Source organism: Myotis myotis, unplaced genomic scaffold, assembly GCF_014108235.1.
Source record: "Myotis myotis isolate mMyoMyo1 unplaced genomic scaffold, mMyoMyo1.p scaffold_m19_p_15, whole genome shotgun sequence".
Taxonomy (NCBI): Eukaryota; Metazoa; Chordata; class Mammalia; order Chiroptera; family Vespertilionidae; genus Myotis; species Myotis myotis.
This window is the reverse complement of record NW_023416319.1, coordinates 34800584-34822850: the sequence shown is the minus strand read 5'-3', so window position 1 is coordinate 34822850 and position 22267 is coordinate 34800584. Positions and strand designations below refer to the sequence as shown.

The 22267-nt window shown below is 36.8% G+C and overlaps 1 protein-coding gene across 3 annotated transcripts in view; it reads right to left on the bottom strand.

Moving 5' to 3' along the window:
• Nucleotides 1-368: 368 nt before the first annotated feature.
• CABCOCO1 (ciliary associated calcium binding coiled-coil 1) overlaps nt 369-22267 on the bottom strand; it is a 103801-nt gene continuing 81902 nt past the window's right edge. For 2 of the 3 annotated variants that reach the window (XM_036336828.1, XM_036336830.1), the window contains 3 exons: nt 7344-7466; nt 6777-6917; nt 369-727 (listed from right to left, as the gene is read on the bottom strand). In XM_036336828.1, coding sequence (XP_036192721.1) covers nt 653-727; nt 6777-6917; nt 7344-7466 — 339 coding nt within the window. In that variant the 3' untranslated portion in view covers nt 369-652. The remainder of the gene's footprint in view (nt 728-6776; nt 6918-7343; nt 7467-22267) is intronic. The other variant, XM_036336829.1, reaches the window with a different exon arrangement.

The following is a 22267-nucleotide window of genomic DNA, read 5'->3' as shown; positions in this document are numbered from 1 at the left end:
TAACCATTTATACATTGCTTCTTTTTATATAGGTCATGTATTCTCCTGGGAGAGTAACAAGATTAGAAATAACAAATACAGTACAGAATAAATTAAACTGCTTCAAACTGCATTATGTAATTTCAGAAAATTGGTTTCACACTGAAATGTTCAAATAAGGAAACCAAATGATTTAAGAAAAAAATCCCCTAGTAGATGCATTTGAATAGCTTTTGTTTAGTAAGTTTTATACTTTGTAGTGTGGTAGTAGTATCTGTCCACAGTGCTTCATTTATGGGGTAGTCAATATGGATAAAATTATTATTTGTCTGTATTTAAAAATGTTGGCTTCATTCTCCTTGAAGATGAATAATATTCATTAGTCAAAATGTCAAAGGAGTATTGTAATTGTATTTATATATATAATTCTCCAAACTCTTGTATACAGAATGTTCTTATTACACTCAATGCAATAAATTCAGAGGCTGCTATGGGACAGGAGATAGCAAAATTGGGGCCAATGCTTTTCTAATTACTTACGATAATAAAAAGTGGGGCTTGGTTTTCCTCTCCCAACTAAATAAAAGAGATACGATGCTCTAGAGAGTCTATTATTCTGACTGGTTTTGTTTGTTTCTGTGAAGTTCAGCATCACTCTCTTTGTACCGAGTCCTCAGGCCTTTTTCAATTTTTCTATTCGTGCATTAAAGGCCTCTTCCTGTATTTGCAGCTTTTCGTTTATCTCGGCCTGTGAAGACAATCATAAAAAAGTGGTTATGATGGAGCTATCTTTCGCTGCACATTGTCTTTGTGGTTTTGACATACTATAGTGCCTAAAGACAGACATTATCCCTCACACACCTTCCTGTTTTGCAGACATAGCCGTGTTTCAGCCTGTAGTGATGTGATAACACTTTATCATATTTCTCTGCACATTCCCAATGTATAGCATGTCTGCTATGAACAGGAAGTGGTATTTGGACAGCCATTTTTCACATAGCCTTGTGTTGGAAGATAGGATAATTTATCTGTATTTTCAGACAGACTTTACCAAGAAGCATCGAATCAGAATAACTGCTCAGGGCTCAGTTATTGCAATGTTGTTGGTCTCCCCACTCCTTTGCAATAAATGTTTTTGTCTCCTGTGTAGTACATTCTAAATGGGATCCCAGAAAGCTTCTGTTGTGAAATAGCAACACAAATAATCTCATGATTAGAATAATTTTCTTAATTAAATATATTCATCAAACATTATAACTCTTGGAATTATGCCACTTGGTGGTATAGTTTTGGTAGAAAAAAGTCAGTGATTGCTGACAGGTTCTAGTGTTTGCTGCAGCTGTGATAGCATTTAGCCTCTGGCAGTGATATTCCGTGGACTAGCATTGCTACCTGCACATTTCCAGAAATACTTCCACATTAACTGAACATTAGTAGCCCCGGAAATGTCTGCTCTTCTTCGTGATGGATAATAAAATCATGTGTAGAGAAACCAGCAGTGGGTGATCCGGTAAAATTGGTGTTTTTGTTCAGATTATTTAAAAAAATCTACAAGTGTATGAAGAGTAGTTTATACATATGTGTTAATTACTAATTCAAAGTTTAGAATGTTCATATCTATAACATAATTTCAAGTTTTCAGGGTAATTATACTTTAAGGAACTCCTATTAATTTTATGTAGACATTTTAAAAATCAAATACTGTTTTGGTCCAGCTATACCTTTCCATTCTTATTTCTTTCTTTATGAGGATAACTATAATAGATAGTTTTGAAATACTACATCTTGGTTGCCTTATCTGATGAGATTTTGTTTTACCTTCACAGTAAGGACTAAACATTTCTGAAAAGATCACGCTGGTGTCAATTCTAGATTCTTGTGTAATGCCAGAGTATCAAGTGATTTTTTTGTTGTTGTTATTGTTCAAGTATTATCAAGCCTTGGACCAAGTTCTGTCCTCTGGTTTTCCATTCTGTCCTTTTCTGGTGGTAGAGTGAAACAGCCAAAGAGAGATGAAAATGGTACTCCAGGTTACAAAGGAACTCTGTCAATTTTTTAGGAATCTCTAATCCCTCAGGCATGATTAGGGGAGAGCTAAAAGGAGCACACAGGTCTAGGAGTGTGGAGACCTAGGGATTAGTTTAGCTATTGTAGCCTTGGGCAAGACACTTGACCACTTAGAGTCTTAGTTCTTACCTGAAATATTGAGCAGTTAAAAATTAAGTATTAAGTTAATATTACATGCTAACTTTTAAATTCATAATTCTAATTCCTAATTTTGTGATATATTCACCATTATATTTCAGTGACATGATGTTATGAAATATTTTAAAAATATGTTACTCTTATTTCTTTATGCCATGCACATTAGTCCATATAGGGATAAAATGGTTGGAAGAATAATGTGGTCACAATTCCAAAGGATTGGGAAGTTTGAACTAAACTGACTCTTCCCACTTTCAATTATAGTCCACTGCTGCATAAGGACATTTTGGTCCAAGACAGACTATATATATGACAGTGGCCCCATCCTATATAATAAAGAGCTAATATGCTAATTAGACCAAACAGCAGAATGACCGCCCGGACGACCTTCCGGATGACCTTCTGGACGAGGCTGTGAGGGGCTGCGAGGGCCGGCTGGGGCTGTGAGGGCTGAGACCCTTGCATGAATTTCGTGCATCAGGCCTCTAGTGAGATTATAATGGAGCTGAAAAAAATCCTATCGCCTAGTGATGTTGTAGCCAGTGTAATGTTGTAGCATAGCACATTACTCACATGTTTGTGGTGATGCTGGTATAAACAAACATACTGTGCTACCAATCATATAAAAGTACTAGAGGCCCGATGCACAAAATTTGTGCACTCGGGCGGGGGGGGGGGGGCCTCAGCCCTGCCTGTGCCCTCTCACAGTCTGGGAGCCCTTGGGGGATAGCTGGCAGTTGGACATCCTTAGCGCTCTGTGGAGGCGGGAGAGGCTCCTGTCACCACCACTGCGCTCGCCATGAGCCCAGCTTCTGGCTGAGCGGTGCTCCCCCTGTGGGAGTGCACTGACCACCAGGGGGCAGCTCCTGCATTGAGCGTCTGCCCCCTGGTGGTCAGTGCACATCATAGTGGCCAGTTGTTTCACTTTTCAGTTGATTTGCATATTAGCCTTTTATTATATAGGATATAGCACATACAATAGTGTACAGTGCATACTACTTGATAATGATAATTAACAACTATGTTACTAGTTTATATATTTAATATACAACCTTTTCATTATTATTTTAGAGTGTTCTCTTTCTACTTATAAAAAACGTTTTGTTTCACAGGCAGTGGACTCACACATCTCATGATTACTGTGTTTCTTGATTGCATCATTCTCCCCTGTACTTAATTTAATCTTGTGTTGTTTTGCACAGTAACATGTTGCATAGGCTTGTAGCCTAACAGCAATAAGCTACATCACATAGCCTTGGTGATGTAGGCTCCATGATGTTTGATGTTAAGTATACTCCCTGATGTTTGCACAATAATATTACCTAATGATGCATTTCTCAGAATGTATCTCTGCCATTAAGCAGTGGATGATATAATGTGTTCTATGCCCATCAATAATCTCATTTCTTTTCAACTAAGAATAGATGTACTATCATCTACCAGCTTCTGTTTCACTGTCTTACCAGGGTTTTTTCACATTAACCTGGAGACCTTTCTGGTATTTCACTGAAACAGAATTCATCTACATAAGTGTGGGCTTTGGGGAAAAGATTCCTGGAGGTAAGGTGCACACCTCACAGAGTGGTGTACTGACAGAGGGGAGTTACGTTTAAGATCACCACTGTGGTGATCAGGCTTCAGTTCAGGCACAACCAACAGAGCCAGACGAAAGACTCCTTATCTGGTCAAAACCAGGTTGTCGTTGGTCTACCATCTCTCCCGGTTATTCCTTAGAACCCTGCTGAGCAGACAAGCTACCCCACACCCACTAGGCTTGGGTATGCTCTGTTTCCTTTCCGGAAGAATGGGAAACATATGCCCTGGTTCAGTAGCCTCTCAGTGATCACTTCCGTGAGGTGATCTCACTCGGGTTTTCTAACCTGGAAATTCAAGTTGACCTAAAAATCTCTACAGTCCCAAGATGGCAAACTTCTCTCAAGGTTTTCACTTATTTTACCCTGTTGCTTAGACTGAGCCAACAGCCAACATTTAACAGCAAGAACTTAGTGTTAACATTCATATTTCTCTAAAATGTAATTCTTTAAATATATTAAAGTTTGCTCCATTGGGTATAATCTTTTATTATACAATATGGGGCCAAAATAATTTCATTTTCAATGTGTCTTTAAAATTAAAATAACTAAACTATATAACCTTAAATGTTTGCTCTATTCAGTATAATTTTAATTAACATCTCCAGGCCAAGATAACTTCATTCTTTTTTTTTTCTTCATTCTTAATAAATCTCTAAAACTATAAAGTGAGTCAATGGGAAAGTAAGTGAATTAATATACAAAATTTAAGGATTCACCCTACATTTTCAGAAATTTCTGAATTACAGGAAGTAAAATATGCCTATAACCACACTAGAGAAGGAGCTCTGAAAAAAATTGTACTTAAAACATGATTTCTCTACTGCCTTTTCCTCCAAAAAATATAATAATTATATGATTTTTAAAGTAAATGAGAAGAAAAACTATTGGAAAATTTTAAGCAGTTTACAATTAATAATTCAGTAAATGTTTCTACAGCAGGCCAGTGTATTCAGGCCTACACACACTGGCCACTGGCATGTGGCTACCTTTGAACAGGGATGCGGCAGTTTTAAGAGCCGGGACACTGGGAGGTAGGTTTTTGAATTGGAAAATAACTTACCATCTAAAACAGGGGGAGGAATTTAGGTAAGGAGAGTAATTACCCAACTTGGAATCAGACCAAGACACAAGGGCAAACACTGAAAAAGTGCCACACCACGGGAGTATTAAAATCCAAAGTAGTCTGGTCGTGATATTAGAGGTTATGTGGTTTTTGTGGATAGCTCTGGAATTCAAACTAGAACCCAGTTTACAACTCCCATTCAGAGTCTTTCATCAGCTTCTGACCTTGGAAACTCTGGACAAATGACTCAGTTTTCCTGCGTCTCTCCTTTTTTCATTTATTTGTCAGAGAAGTGCCTGCCTAATTTGCCTACAGTTTACTACAATAATTGGTAGAAAATACATAAAAGGATTTACTATCTTGAAGCATTGCATAAATCCACATCATCATGTCATTTTATTGAAAAGTTGGCAGTAATTTGGCCCAGGCTAATCCCTGAATCCACTTAATATGGAAATGATCGTAGCACCTTCTCCTCTGGTCCAGATTCTCTCTATGTCTAATTATACTACTTAGATGACCCAACTAATGAACTTCCAAGCCCAGTTAAGGATCGCTGCAGGCCAATGGACAATCATGTACGTATACAGCAATCATATTATTTTGTTTACAGAGTAGTGTTATAAATACCGCAGACTCTAATATTAAAAAAAATCAATAAATAGTTAAAAGCACACTCACTATATGGAATATGGCCTTGGTAAAGATGTTTTCAATTTTTCGGGCCTGCAAACAATTCTATTACTGTCTAGTAGTTCCTCAGCAATAATTTCAGAGCCACAGGATCGCAAAGGAGCCCAGGGCCATGATTATACATAAACTATATTTAGATGAAATGTTATCACTTCTAAAAAGGAGATATGTTCTGAACTCAGCTTGATTCAACTGCACTCTGCCCTTCCACACAGTAACCAGTTATTACATTCATGGGGTTGTTAACAATACAGCTTTGTGTAAAACGTGTTCTTCCACTATTTCTGGTAAACACTAAATACTCTTTATTAAGCCAAGAACTTTGGCTGATTCTGTTGGCATCAAATCATTAAACGTTCATGTAAATAGTGCATTAACATTTGATGATTAAACAGTAACAAGGTATGCTTATGCCAAGCTAATCTTTTGCCCTTTCTAAATTAGTTGTTAATACAGTGTGCTTTTTATATACAGTCTCATGCTCAGATATCAACTTAATCTTTCCCTACGATGCATTAATATTTTAAACATGCAGTAGACTGTCTTATTGATTCACAGTCATTTCCACAAGAAATTATAAATCCTCTCAAAATATGCAATTCATTTATTTAATCATTTTGCCTGAGCAATGATGTAAGTCTTTGTGTAGAGGTAGAAATGTGCTTTTCTGGATCAGAAAAAAAAAATTAAGCATAAAGCTAAGCCGACTGATCCATCATTGGCAATTGCTGCTGAGCTGGCTGTTGCCAGCACCGTTTTCATGCATCCATTGGTATAAACTGTGTAGCTATTAGTGCGATGTGAAAAGGAGCAAACTATTTGAGGAGTCCAAAGACTTGAAAACTTCTTTTAGAAACTTGGTGAGAAAACTTAGCTGAGAATTATGCTGTGATCTTCAGTGTTTACTGCTTTTAGCAATGTACTCTAATTACTCTCGCATGAGCGATTTTGTTATGACAAGGCACCAAGTCTTTACCATGTTATTTTTTGGGTTTCGATGCTGAATGATTTTTCAAACTGATAACACTCACTACACTATGTGCTGTTGGCGAAGTTATTTTGTGATGTTATTGAGTCTCAGATGACTCAACTGAGAGTTATGTGGAGATGTTAAATTGAACTCTTCCATCATAAGCGATGCTCTTGCTAGCTGAGTGTAGGTAGTGCTTACAGACATTAAGGATGAGGTTGGCTAATTAACCAGTAATGAAGTAAGCAAGCACATTATCAAGGCTGAGCACCTGAATGCCGATTAGGATGTCATCTGTGACTTGGGCAAGCACGGATTTTATATCTTCAATGGTAAGACCAGCTAAAGCATCTGTCTCTGAAGTGCTGGCTGCTGGCTGGGACTCCACTGAGCCTTGTTCTTGATCCAATATCTAGAATATGGAAAGTAAACAATGTTCAGGTGATATCTAGAGCATTCGGGGATTTATATGGAGCCTCAAACTTCTGGGTCATTTCCTACCAGGAGTGATGTCAATCTGCCAGGAGATTGCAATTTGACAACATCCTGCATTTTCATTATTTATGAGCATCATGACAGATCAAGTCATGGTGCTAACCGTGCTTACTTTGAGAAAGTGAAGGTGGAAACTGGGGAAGATGATGGAGTGGAAAAGATTAAAATTCCTGAACCAATCTCAGCTGACCCACCTGTGAATCAATGGTAAAACAAATATTTATATTTAGCTGAGGAAAGTCACAAGGGAGAGAAAAATGGAAGAATATTTGCTTCCTTTCCTCTCACCCTTAGAAAGTCTCATGCTGAGATAGGTTGAATTAGGAAACAAAAAGAAACATACCTTCATTTCTGTATCCAATGTTGGGGGTGGCTCTATGAATGTTGAGTAAATATCAAATGAGATTCCTTCTTCTAGAGGGTTGGGGAAAAGGTCGCCTGAAGACTTGACGACCTCTATCATTTGCTGGAGGGGAAGAAAAGAGCTGTATTACGATAAAGCCTTTTGTGTGTAACCACAATTTACAATTTCAGTTCTGCATCTGATAATTAGCATTTTATTCTACCCACTGTCTAATTCTCTTTCCATCCTATTTGGTTTAGGACTTCATTTTGTACTTCTCTGAGCTTTCATTGTTCATGGGTCAGTATCCCCTTCCTCCTGCTTACAAGCTCTCTGTACGCAGAGACCAGGGTTTAGATCCCCTGTATTTCTTCTCAAAGTTTGGTAGAGGGTTAGATGTTTAAAACACTCAATAACATCCTGATTGTGATAGACGTTACTCAGCGAGGTATAGTTGTTCTTGCAGGCCATAGTGAAATGGCCATCAAGAACTTGCTAAAGGCTCTAGGTTACTGTATAAAGCCAGCACACAGTAAATCAGAGATGCTTGCAAAATCAACCAAGAGCACAGAGGGCAGGGCAAAATTTCACTGTAAGCATTTAATAATTCTATAGCAAGAGTGTATCAAACAGAGGAAGGGGGATCATGGTCGGTCAACAGTAGAAATGAAGAAACAGGAATTAAAATGTCAATTTAAGTCCTGGCTGGTTAGCTCAGCTGGTTAGAGCATCATCTGATATGCCAAGGTTGTGGGTTCAATCCCCAGTCAGGGCACATACAAAAATCAACCAATGAATGCATACGTAAGTGGACCAACAAATTAATGCTTCTGTTTCTTTCTCTCTCTTAAAAAAAAAAATCAATAAATTTTAAAAAAAGGAGTCGGGAGAAAGAAAGAGGAGACGAGGGCACTGATTTCATTAAACATCTGAATCATTTTATTAGTTCCTCTTGTTCTGATTCTATGTTGAACAACCAATATTTTGATCATAATTTGACTTTCCATCTCTCAAATGATCTATAAAGATATGTCCACTTTTGTGCTCTGATTCTCTTGCTTATCACATTCCTTACTGTAAATCAATAAATTGATGTTCTAGTTTATATAGTAAGCTCCATGATCCTGTTTTTGTGGCCCTGAGATGACGCTCTCCTATTTGCTGACAAAGTCAGACCGTGAGCCTTACAAGTTTGAAGACAATACTCTGGAAATGCATAAATTCACCAAATAATTACCATCCCCTGAGGCCTGGAAAAGCCCTAAAATCATTATATATTCATTTCTAATTTCACAATAGTTTAGATAAGCTTATATATTATTTCATCACTTAAATATAACTATTTATTTTTACTTATATGGGTTTTGAAATGTACTGGAGGCTAAGTTATTGCTTGGTCATACCAATGTATCTTACATTGGATTCATATTTCTAACTTTAATTTGATTTTATAGAAAGTTGCTGCTTCGTATACATATAAAGTAGGAATGAAGTGTCCTAACTTTACAGTCAAGTGAATTGGAAACCAAGAGATTAGATGACTGGCTTAGTCAAATAATTGCTAGGTCTGGGAGTTAAACCCTGGTGTGCTAACTTCCTGGCCTATTCAGTTTTCAGTAAACTGGCATGTGTCATCATGCTGCCATACTTGGAAATTACTGATGTTATTGAGCACTTGCTCTCTATTCTGTTAGATGACATCATTCCAGATTGTTTATCTTAAGTTGACTAAATGTTAATCAAAATAGAACATCAAGAAAAAGCATATCAGAATGATTCTTTTCTCTCATCACATTCATAAGCCCCAGTTTTTTTCCTAAATGGAGGCATTTTCAGCTTCCTACAAAATTATTTGTACCTTTTTTCACCACGCTTGTTTTTTCATACTCCTACATTTTATATTGCTCTTTATTTTACTAAACTAGGACAATGAAATAGCTAAACATATTTTAGTGTCCTCTGAAACATTATAGGTAAAATAAATAAGCAGCACATGGGAATACAGAGACAGGGAAGAGGATGAGTGGTACAGACTTTAATATAGGCTGAGAAATAGAAATATGGGGGGAGTGGTGGTGGGTGAGACATTGAAATAAGAAGAGAAGAAGAACTGAAGGGAGGTTACTGAATTTCCTGCAGGCTTGGAGAAAATAAGCCTGAGCTAATGGGCAAGATACAAGTATATCCTTTTAATGAAGCTGAAATGTCCTTTTATTTGTTGCTGTGGCATATCTGTCCCACTGCTATGCACTTCCACATACAGGCTAGGCCTTTCTGCTAATTCTCTCACCTCGAGGTGGAAGTTCTCAACAGATTCCCTATTCCCTCTCCATCCTGTTAGCAGATTCTACCATCTGCCCACCTGTGCCCCATCTTCCATCAGATTATACACTTAAATGTAAGCAGATATTTGTGCTCAACTCTCTCATTTTACCCCTCCCAGCCGTCCCAGTGGTTTGGATTTCTTTAGAAAGCTAATCTGAACTACCTGCCAATGACCCAGCGCTCCTGGTCTTGGGCACTAGGGTGTGTGTACTGGGCACACACTTGGAAACTTGGAGCCCCTCAGGTCCACATCATTTCTCTGGTGGAATGAAGCTCCCATTTATCCCTAGAACCTGGAGCTCTGACTGAGAGTTGAGCTTTTCTTCTACTTGACTTTGAGTGTAGCTAATACAGCTAGTCACTTGATTTACCTTGTGCACAAAGCTGGGGGAGGGGGGGAGGGGTAATTCCTTTTCTTCAGGGTGTTTATGCTATCAGGGAATCAAACCATAGCTACACTTTTCTTTAAAAAAAATTTTTTTTAATCTTACACTTTTTTTTCATGAAGAGTTACACTTGGCTGTGTTAGTAAGGTACGGTAAGGGAAAACATATCCTAATTTCAGATGAGGGTAAACACAAAGCTGTTTAACTAATAATAAAAAGGTATACAGTCAAATATAGTTTACAGAAGCATCACAGTGATTTTTTTCCCCATTAAGTGGCATTTAAAAAAAAAGTTTAAGAAAAATTAGAATCAATAATTGTGGTGAGAGCACAGAGCCAGCAAATATGTTTAAATGAAACCGTCTGATGCAATACTTTCTTTAAAAAAAAAAAATACAATTAGGCCTTTGTATTTTTTTTTTTTTTAACAAAACCTCATGTTTTACAACATCACTGGTTCTGTAATAAAATCTATTTAAAACAGGGAGACATGGTCAGCTTTATTAAGTTAGATTTTCTGAAAGAACGTTATAATTTCCTCAGTCTATGAATAGTTGAAGCAAATTAAATAAAGCTAGTTTTATAACTATTTTTATACATTCCTATAGAATTGTAATTGTCTCATATTTTTTTCCTCAAAAGCCTAATATGTTACCTCTTAAATCTAGAAAAATAAAAAACAGAAAAAGGATCAAGTATGTTTATTAAAAAAACACTCCTGTTTGGTACCCTGATTTAGCAACCTCCCTTTCTCTATAAGAGAATAGCACCCATAATCTTCAGATCAAGAAACAAAGGGAATGACTTTAAGTGACTTGCCTGAGGCCTAATGCTGAGATTAAAACTCAGGAGTTTCTGATTATACACATACATCCATTTGGCCAAATGATTGGTTTTGCTTGACTTTCAAATACCCCCTAAATATTACTTTGAATGTAAAGCAATAAATGTGTTTCTCTTGCCATTTTTTGAATGCTTGCACACAAATGGATATAATAAAAACAATCATGTTGTTCCATGTGAATGCCATTTATATTTTTTCAGATAATGAGCATACCATTTGAACCAAGGTGAGTACATTAAAAGCTCTAATAAAGAAGAGAATAGATTTCTAAACTGAATAATCGACTGTTAAGTGAACATACAATAAATAACATCTACAGATGTGGTCACTAGAAAATTAGTTTTATATAGCTTACCAATACACATTTCCCCCAGATGTTATCTGTTACATGAAAATTAAGTTAGTTATATTGTTCATTACGTGTACATTTCATTAGTGTTATTTAAGACAGTTTACATTCCAAGCTTTAGTTGAATCATGCTATGGTATTTAAAGAATATAAAGTAAGTGGCTTTTTGGCAAAATGTAATACTTGTAAGAACAAAATTTCATTATCAACCATTATGTAGCTTAAAAAATATCCAAGAACTTTACTTACAAGCCAAACAATATCACTAAAAATCTTTTAAGAATTTACATATTCAGTAGGAAATGGACCTCTATCATGGGAATCAATGATAAGAATTTTGAACCCTCTTGGAACTAAGTACAGGGTCAGTTTAGTTTTAAAAACACACTATACAAATTAAACCCTGCTTTCAGATCTTACTGTGCCTAAGAACTATAAGGATTTTATCTGAAAAATGTTACTTCATGCTTTCTTTTTCTACTTTATGTGATAACATTATTAATAGTATTAACTCTGATTTATTGTTTCTCTGTTATTTTTTGTTATTGTTTGTTTTTGTTTATTGCTATTTATTTGTTTAATATTTTCTCTGGAGAAAGTGCAGGTGATCGATGGGTAGTGTTTGTACTGCTGAAATCTATGATTAAGGTGTCAATTACTAAATTATTCAAAATATTAAAAATGTAATTGAGATGACAACTTTCCATTGTTTTAAGTGGCAGAAAGCAAGATAAATCTGTTAAACCCTTTTGGAACTAGAGGACACATACAAAACACTGGCTTGCTTGAAAAAGACATTTGTTTGGAATTATCAAAGGATGACTTCATGTGTAAATCAGAACTTACTAAAAAATGTCAAAGTTTCAAGTAGCAAACTTTATTGCAAACTTTTCCCAGTACAAGGAAAAAAGGCATACAAATCCCTGTAATGTTTTAAGTATTTTTCCCCCCAAAGAGAAAGGCATTACTAATTTGCAAGTCTAATTAAGAAGAACTTGTGTGGTTCTGGAAATTTTAACAAAAAAATGGTAACCCATTGCCCACAATATACTGCACGTAAAATAACATATGAATGCCACCTGCCAAATGCAATAAACTCTGCTAATGTCATACTGAGGCCATAAATTTAAAATCAAAAGACAGTAAATTCAAAAGCTATGATTATCAGAGAAACTAAATTAATTCATTTCTAAAGTGTTTTTCTTTTGTGTTCAGGCCATTACAAACTCTTAATATATCCTGTAAATGTAGAATATCAATTCTGCTATGAGATCCTCCTCCCCCTTTGCATTTTTGACTTGGAAATAAATTTGCAAATGCAGCACATTAATTTTCTTTCCTATGCTTAATATGCAGTATTTACATTTTGAAAAGGTTTAGAATGTTGCCAGGCTTCTGCAGAGTATGAATAGACATCTAATAGCAACTTCTATTTTTACTTACAGCATACTGGTAGTTTGAACATTTATAACTTAATAGAGCATTGAGACCATCAGATCCACATGCTAATCACCTAAACAGTGAACGGTAACACAGTACAAGTTAGGACAGGAAATGAAGACTACCCCTTCCAGCTGAAGCTGCGAGAGGAATTCAAGTTGGCAGGCCACAGTAAACCAATTTGCAACCTGGCTAGGACACTCCAGTTAACACCTCGTGCCCATTTTTATTTATATGTCTTGATTTGATCTTGTTTAACTTGGGCTTGGAATTTAAAAAACTAAAGTTAGATAATTAAAGAAACTGATTCCAGGTTATTTTAAACATCTTCAGTATTTCAAGCGTACTTCTGCTTCAGGCCAACACAATTTGAAAAGAAATCTGAGTACTCCTATCTTAATGACCTAAGAAAACAAAATCCTCTCTAATGAATTTGAAAAAGAGTACCTTCTTAAAGTAAATGCAATTTAAAAGGGAAAGATCTGGCTCCTGTGCAAACACTTCCCAAGGGATAGAACAGTTCTTCAGATGCCCAGATACTTTCTAAAGATGGTAATAATCTGGAAGATAGACCACTGCATTATAGGCTTATCCTTGGCTCTCTTCCTAACTGTCAGATGCTAAGAAAATCCCTAGGCCTCAGTTTATTTATCTGTAAAAGAAGGATAATGATAATTGCTACCTGGCTACTTCATCAAATTATTTCTAGCACAAATTAGATAATGTGGGTGAAAATAATGGAAGTTCTTCAAAGGGAAGCTATTATTAAACCCAAAGGTGTGTTATTATAATTACTGTTATTATTGAAAGGGTCGTCTCTCTAATGCGAGCATTGGAAAACAGATTAGAGTAGCCACACAGAGGACACTGGCCCATGTTATTTCTATATGTAATTGTTAATACTGCCCAAGGAGTCTAATGACCTCAGAAGAATTTGTTAATGAGTACATGCTATCAACCCGTTTCCACACAGCCAGTCTTGATAATATCAAACATATATTCAGTCCTATCTGATTTTAAGAATTCTGTGGACTCAACTTCTCTGAGACCTGGATAGCATGGCATAATTAGGTAGTTATGTGGCATGGTCAGGACTAAGGCAAATCGCCTATTTAGAAAAGGAGAGTGTTTACATCTAACTTTTAAATGAGAAAATCTGTCTTTCCCCTTCATAGCTCAATTTATTCTTCTTTTTATCTTTTGTTTTTCAGAATCCAGTGTGGTCTGTGGTTGCCCAGATTGAGTTCATTTAAAAAAAATTTCCTTCAACAAATTTCATCAAAAGTAAAGAATTAGGGCATAGAGGGCAAACTTTCAACAAGTCCTTCTTTTGAAAATTGAAATACCAGAGATCTTGAAATTGCTAAATTCAAAACTGTACTTTTTATTCTTAGATTGACCTTATCCTCCAACTTCCTCAGTGTGAGAGACGGAAAGTATGGTAGGTTCCATTATAAATACTTAGAAAACAACTAATGCTTTTCAAAAATATTTTTAGAAGCCACTCAGAGTATATTTGTTTAGCTTACTAAATTATACTCTAAAAGGCATACCCTTGAACTCAGCTGTAAACTATTTCAAATAGGTCTAATCATGGATAAATTTTTGTTTGGTTTCATTTAGAGTGTTCTATTTAAATTTTAGGTTTTAAATATTTAAAGTATTTAAAACATTAATAGGAAATACTCTAAATTATCTCTTGTTTTAAGAATTAGAAATTAAGTATCAGTATCTGTCAATTATAATAATAAAGATCAGTTTGCTATTATCTTTGTGGAAAACCTGTTTTGAATTTTATATATATATATATATATTTATATATATAAAGCCAGTGACCAAAATGCCATAACAATCAAAACAACCGGTCATGCCAGTGAACCGGCGATCAGGGGGTGGGGCTGACAGGGCAACCTCCCGTGGCCCCTCCCCCCAGTTGCCCCACCCCTGATCAGCCTCCACCACCCCATATGGGGGCAGGGCCAGCTGACCAACCTCCTGCAGCCCCTCCCCCCAGCCAGCTTTGTTCCTGATTGGCCCCCCACTCTGATCAGGGGCAGGGCTGGCCAGCCCACTATCAATGGCCCCTCCCCCAGGCAGCTGGCCCCTGATCAGTCCCCCCACCCCCCATTTGGGAGCAGGGCCAGCCAGCCCACCACCCACAGCCTCTCCCCACGGCTGGCTCCACCCCTGATCTGCCTCATCACCCCAATGGGCCCACGGTCCCAATCCCCAAGCCAACTCCACCCCCAATTGGCTCCCTCACACCAATCAGGGTTGGGGCTGGCCTGCCAACCTCCCACAGCCCCTCCCCACAGCCAGCCTGATCCTGATCAGGCCTTGTTCGGGGCGCCAGCCGGCTAACCTCCCACTGTCCCCTACTCCCGACAGGCCCAGCTCTGATCTGCCCATTGGGGCGAGGCTGGCCAGACCTCCCATGCACAAATTTGTGTACTGGGCCTGTAGTCAAATATAAATTTATATTTATATTTTATATGCTGCATTTTAATTACATTCTAAAATAGCTTATATGAAGATGAAGCTATGTCATAGCCTTTATATTTGAGAATATTCCTTTTGAACAAGTTTCTATAATTTGCAGAAATCAGATGAGCCAATATGTCCCAATGGTTGAAAGAGAAACTACAATGGAAGAATCCTAAGTACTTGATTCCAGTCTTTCTCTTTTCATGGGCTTCCCTGATATTTTTCACAGTTTAAACTACCTGAGTAAGAGGAGTCCGAAACCTTTTGGATGAAGTATACATGTAATTTACTTAATTTCAAAGCACACTGAGTGAACTGCATTTCAGTCCTGAAGTCATCAGTTAGAATAAAAAAAAACTTAAAACTATATTGAAACTCATGTAGAAATATAAAGCTTTTTTAGACAAAAAGAGAATGTTTGTAAAGTACTATGAAACCTTTAGAGAAGTCAACATAATATTATTCCTGTCCTCTTAGACCCAAGATGTCTATTTTAAGTAATCTGACATTAAAAATGTGCTGACAAATATAGATTAAAAAACAACACAGGAAGTTGTAAATCAGTTGGTAACCCTTAGCATCAAGGAAATAAGAGACCATGAAAATATAGTCATTTGCTTTAGTCAACCTCAACCTTAATTTTTAACTTAAGAAAATTTGCAGAAGGCATGATGTTTACATTTTGGATATTTTACTCATAGTTTGTGTGTTTCCTTTTTCTCCAGTAGGCTCATAAATTATTACAAGGAAACATGTTGTCACAGTTATAAATATTTCCCTCTCTGCTCAGCTCCCTCCCCCATTGCCCCCCCCTCCCCCTTTTTCAAATCTCCCCTAACTGGTTCTGTTATGGTATTAGGCACTCTTCCTTGGTCAGCAGGGCACGATCTTCTTTCTTCAGAGGAAACTGCTGTCAGTTACTCTTCTGTGCCTGACATTCTAGAAACAGGGCTCGTGCAGGAAGCACCGCACCCTTTCCTTCGGCAGCCCCTTATTATGTACACGGGGTGTCATTATTTTAATGACCTGAAAGGAGTCATGTCTTCCCAAGCAAGAAACAGCTCTAGGTACCCTAAGCTTGAGGCTTTTCATGGAACCTGAATTCTTGGAAATCAACTTCAAAAGTGATTTTGTAGACAATGGTTTATACGGCAATAAATTTTCTCAAACAAGACCTTTCATTATAATCTGTAAACCATGCTAGTTTAGTTAAAAACAAACAAACCAAAATAACAACAACTCTGAAAAGTTTGCATGGTATCTTATTCCAGATCTGAACGTTTCAGAAATCTGAATTATTTCCCCTTACATGGTGTGGAGTCCTGGCTTGGCCCTGCCACTCAACAAAGAGTATGTTTGAGATGTGGCATCTTTACTTGTAAAATTAGGTGGTTGGATTAAGTCTTCTCCAGTCTCGATACAGATGTTATAACCTAATTTACTAAATTTCAAGTGGCTTTTCCTCTCCAAACAAGACTCAAAGTTGCCGGTCAGTGAAGATCCTCAGGTACAGTATTTTTCTCTTGTGATGTAGAAGAATATTTGGATTACACACCCAGTGCTTACTGACATTTTAGACAGGCTGAAGCTTGTCCATCTATTTCTACTTAATTATCTTCTCCAAACCTGCTCCTCCTCCATTTCCTTAGCTCTCAATGGCATCAGCAGCTTTTTGGTGACCAGACTCAAAACCCTGAGGTTGTTTTCAGTTCCCTTTCCCTCTTCCCTAACATTAAGTCAACCACACGGCATTTTGGGGGCATCTCCGTGATGTCTGTTTCATCACAATGACCACTGAGTAATCCAGGGGCCACACTGTTTCCCATGGGCCATCTCCTCTACCCCCGGCACCCCCAGCCCCAAACAATGTGAATGATACCCATTCGACTTGTGGCAGCACTTGCCTCCATCCAGGAAAATGAACATTGAAGATGAAAAAAAAAAACAAACCCAAAATAAAAACAACTTTTACCAGTATTTACCAGAACCTATTCTGATTTTGGCATTGGGCTAGTTAGAAAGCACATTATAAATATTAGGTCCTTTAATTCATACTGCATTTTGAGGAGAGGTTTTATCAACCTTGCCGGAAGCCGGTCCATCCTTGCTGCTTGACACAGTCGCTGCAGGAAAGAAACATCTGCACAGCATATGTTTCAAGGGACCTGGCGTATATAGCATACTGTTCTTAATATGTTTGCTCCCCTTAGCGCTGTGTGTTTTAACCAAGGTCACCTCTACGAGAAAGGTTGTTTCCCCAGGTAGGAATTTTTCCCTGAAGTCAGGGAGGGGATGAAACTCCTTAACTAAGTGCCAGGCGGGCAGTTAATCACTACAAACAATCATGCTTAAACTACATAATCTTTACTCCCTGGAATGGAGATAAGAAACGCCCTAACCTTTGTAATAGAAATTGACAGGATTAAAATCAACTGGTATAAATACGGATGTAACAAGACAATAAACAGCAGAACTTCGCTGGAGATCCAGACCAGAACTTGGCTGGAGATCCTGGCTAGGCTGCTGATCAACTGAACGCTGTCTCTGTGTCATTCCTTCTTCGCCGACTCCATCCACACCTTTGGGGACCCCTGGACCTGCTGGGGTTGGACTCCGGCACAACCTCATTTTTTGAATGGAGAACTTAAAGCTCAAAGAGGTTAAGTAACTTGGTCAAGGTTACACAACTAGAGAATAACGAATTCTGTCAGAACTTGAACTCAGATTTATTTGACTCCAAAGCTCATGCACCTAGTCCTTAGGAGTAAATGGAACCCCACTGGCTCTTTATGCTCCCCCCCAAAATATTTCTCTCCAGTTTCTAGGTAAGTAAATAGAGGTTTGGGAAAGTAAGATGATAGCTGCACAGTAGGAATCTGGGAAATTCAGAAAGAGAATTTGTTCACTGGTTCCTCACAGCATTGCAGTGCATTGTTCCAAAGTCAGTCAATGAAAGTAAGGCAGAGAGGACTGATTTTTTTTTTTTTAAGACGGCAAGATATAAAAAGCATCTGGTTTATAGAGAAATCTGAGAACTTAATTCATTCATGTAAACAGGAAATATAGGAGCATCAGTTTTCTTTTGGTGACTAAAACTGCATGTTCCTGCTCAAATAGAAATTTGTCCTATTTGTTGTAATTTTAATTACTATTTTCATTGGAATCATAGTTTGTTTTTTCCCCCCTAGGAACAGGCATGTAGAAAAACAACCAATAACCTAGACAGTTAAAAAGCACATTGAAAAATGAGTATGATTGTGTGAACAAGTCTCTTGTGATTATTCTTCCACTGTGTGCTGCAATGTGCTATAAATCCATTTCCATATTTTTAATTAACACCTAGTTCCAAAAAACTTTCTGGAGGCCATTAAAATCACAAATGGGGGAAAAAAATTTTTATCAGAAAATTGACTGTAGACTATTTTGGTAGTGTTTATTATTTTTACATTTTAATGATTAAAATTAAATATAGTTCAATTACTCATGACAGAGGACAGTGGAATAATTTTCATGGCTGATATAATTTTGAAGTCAAACCTGGGTTTGACTTTATTAGTTCTGCTGTGGATGAGTGTCATGGTCCATCCTGCAGCTCTAATTCCTGATCACTTCTATCCATTCATAAAAGGAATCAGACAGCTGTACCAAGTTACACTTCTCCTAGAGACCTAGTGGTGCTTTGGCTTTATCTCAACAGCATTCCTATCGGGACTGTAGTGTTGCTTCTGCATGGATTTTAGGCATCTATTTTCATAGTTTGAATCATTCATTTGTTTAATTTCTTTAATGGGAAAACAGAGAATGCATGAGGATTATTTGAAAATTCATTACACCAAAAAACCTGTATCATCTGCTATTTTGAGACACTTTTTTTGTCCCAAGTAGAAGGTATAACTGCGGCTCTCTGAGGATACTTATGCATTCCTGGTCCCACAGCAATGACCACTGTTTCCTATCTAGAAAATGGGGATAACAATAGTCACCAACCACATGACTTTTTGTGAGGATTAAATCAATATGCATAAACCTCTTAATTTAGTGCCTGGCAAGTAGGAAGAGCTGAAATATGTGAGGTCTGTTTTTCTTCATATTGTTTTGTCACATATTTATGTCTATAATGATGCTAAACAAAATTCTCCAAGAATAGGGACTTGGTCTCTTTTGTTCCCCACCTCACTGCCTGGAAGGTGGCTGATAAATATGGGAAAGTAATAAATATTTATTGAATACTTAACTGTAATAAGTCATCATGGACTCATGATCAAGAGATCATTTTACCACTACTTTTCACCCTGTTATACAGTCTAATGAGATACTTTTTAAGATTTTTTTCATTCTAGTCTCCTCCCCTCATTATGACCTATAACTCAGGATGCTCCTCATCTGGGGGTCCAGCCCAGCTCCTTGACTTTACCTATTTCTCCCCTGCTTGGTGGTCAAGTTCTTCCTATCTATGCTAGATGGAATTAAGCAAAATGAATAGATTGTGGTGGTAAGATGAATATTAGGATGAGTATAGCGGCCTGTTCCCGATGAGGAACTTGTTCAGGCCAGGAAAACCCTGGAAGGATAATTCTGATTTTCACACTTGTATGAACACAGCCTTGGTATGAGGGGTTGCTAATGAAGCCAGAGAATCTGGCCCAGCATGTTAATTTCAGTTCAGGGAACTTCCAGGTATTTATAAATAAATTCCATACATTAGGCAACTGATATTTAGATAAGAAAGTCAGAAAGCACATGCTGTAATATAGTGCTTCAACAGATTATAATATCAACCCATTCTAGCAAAGCTAACATAATTGAAGTAATCAAAAACAAGCAAGGACAATGAGCTACTGTTTCGAAATTCTTCTACTAGAAATAAGAAACCAGGACTAAAACTATGCAAACAACAAAGGCACATTGCAAAATTAAGCCATAGTATTAATGGGGTTTATCGAATTATATAATCTACAACGAAGTCATAACAGATTTCAGACTGGAATACCTTTGGAAACATCAGTCACCTGATTTATTATCATTGCCCTAAGAGAAGATGAAGGTTTACTTTGAAGGATCTGGTATTTAAGGCAATTTTGAAGAACAGATAGAGTATCAAAATATTATGAAAAAACACATTCAATTTCTTTAGCTTCTGTATCTATCTGAAACATTTTATTTTGTTTGGCTCAGCAATGACGGTAAACACTAAGAAATGATGGGAAAGATAATATTTTACAGTAATTCTTTAGTCTAAAAAATACTCCTTGCCTTATGTTTATTTTGCTATTAGTTTATTTATTTGCTTATTAGTAAATAATTTTATTTTTATTTTAGACACAGAAATACAATATTGTAACTGATTTATTCTTTTATGAAACTGGTCTTTCTATTGGTAGATCATAAGATATTATTTTAATAAGATTTTTTAAAAGCATTTGCTGTTATATCTCGGAACTTCGGAACTTCACCATCTTACTAGCATCTGTCAGATTTAATCACCCACAGAACTACCTTATAAAGATTATCTTATCAGAAAAAGTGTCATCTTGTGAGCTTAGGTGTGAGAATTGCAAAATAAAGCTGAGCTACACTAACAACTGCTGTGCTAATTTATTATAAATTATGGTTTTTTTTGTTTGCAGATATAAGACATGAGAAGTGTTTCTATTTTAAATTCATTTCCTATTATTTCAACATAAATACCAAACAGCTCGAAAAAAAGTGAGAACAGAGAATATTCCTTAAATAGGTTCTAGTGACAGTGAAATTTATTTTCTAAGCTATCAGTACCAGTCATGCTATTCTGTTCTAGGTGCAGAAACCAGGCAGCACAATTAAGACAAAGCATGTATGCTTAGAATGCTAGATGGAAATTGCTGATTGTCATATGAAGAGTGATGATTTATAGGATATGAACTGGAAATAATTGCATAGCAAGCTGGTCTACAACAAAGCTTTAATTCACTGGGCTGACACTGTAAACTCATAATGTGTCGACCTGGCACCAGCCATGATAGATTACAGCTGTTCACAACACATAAGCATGTCCTTTTCATGAACATTCTGGGAACCATGGTTCAGATGACCCCAGTAAAAACAACTGCAATGGTTTTAACCAAGCTGGTTCCCTCAGAAATGTAAAAACCATGATGAGTCATTATATTATTAAAATTCAGAACCAGGTGGCAATGAATCACATGAAGTTATCACCTCTAAATCATCAAAGAGTATATATTGGGTTCTATAAAGTACCATGAGTCTCAATGCATTTTACAAGCTAACTTATTATATAAACACAATTTTATTAATATATTTATTCTTCTTATTATGAAAACTAGAATGAAATTTAGTGGCCATAAAAGTGAAGGGCTAATGTTGCTAGCTTGAGCCAGAAAGAGTATAGGCCTGTATTTGTATACTGCTTTATTTATGTAGCTCTACCAATAACTTTTGACCTATATTTGTTCTTATGAGTCAATGCCAAACATGGGAATTTGTATGATTCTTAAAAAAGATGCATTAGTGGACTGGGCATGTGGCAAGAAACACTCAAATTTGTTGTGTTTTTTAATCTAAATTAGAATTTGAACTCTGGTCTCAAGAACCAGTTGTGGGTCAATCCAACTATTTTGCACACACCCATCCACCACTTTTTACAAATATATATCTACTGGATTTCAAAGAAAACAGGGTAGAAATACTATTTAAGAAAAAGTAAAAATAAAAAATAAAAACCATTTGCTGGGTTTGCTGTGAGCTAGTAAGCTTTATGTTGTACTTGATCACATATTTAAAAGAAGAGTTTTGCCTCTTATGTAAGATTTAGATATCAGTTAAAATTAATTGGTCTGGGGTGCATGCCATCTAGGCAGACATATCATAGGCAGACTTCTGCCTTCTCAGGGGTTACAGTCTAGAAGTGGAGTCAAAAGGCAGGGGATATAAATACCTATATAATCAATTATAATAATATGTGAAAATGGCTACAAATGGGCTAGATTAGGGTACTATTGGGTCATTCACACTTTTTTTAGCTGACAACTGGATGATGTACCAGTGAGAGAATCAGACAGACAAGGAGAAGAGCTGGAAGGGAAGGGCATAGTGGGGT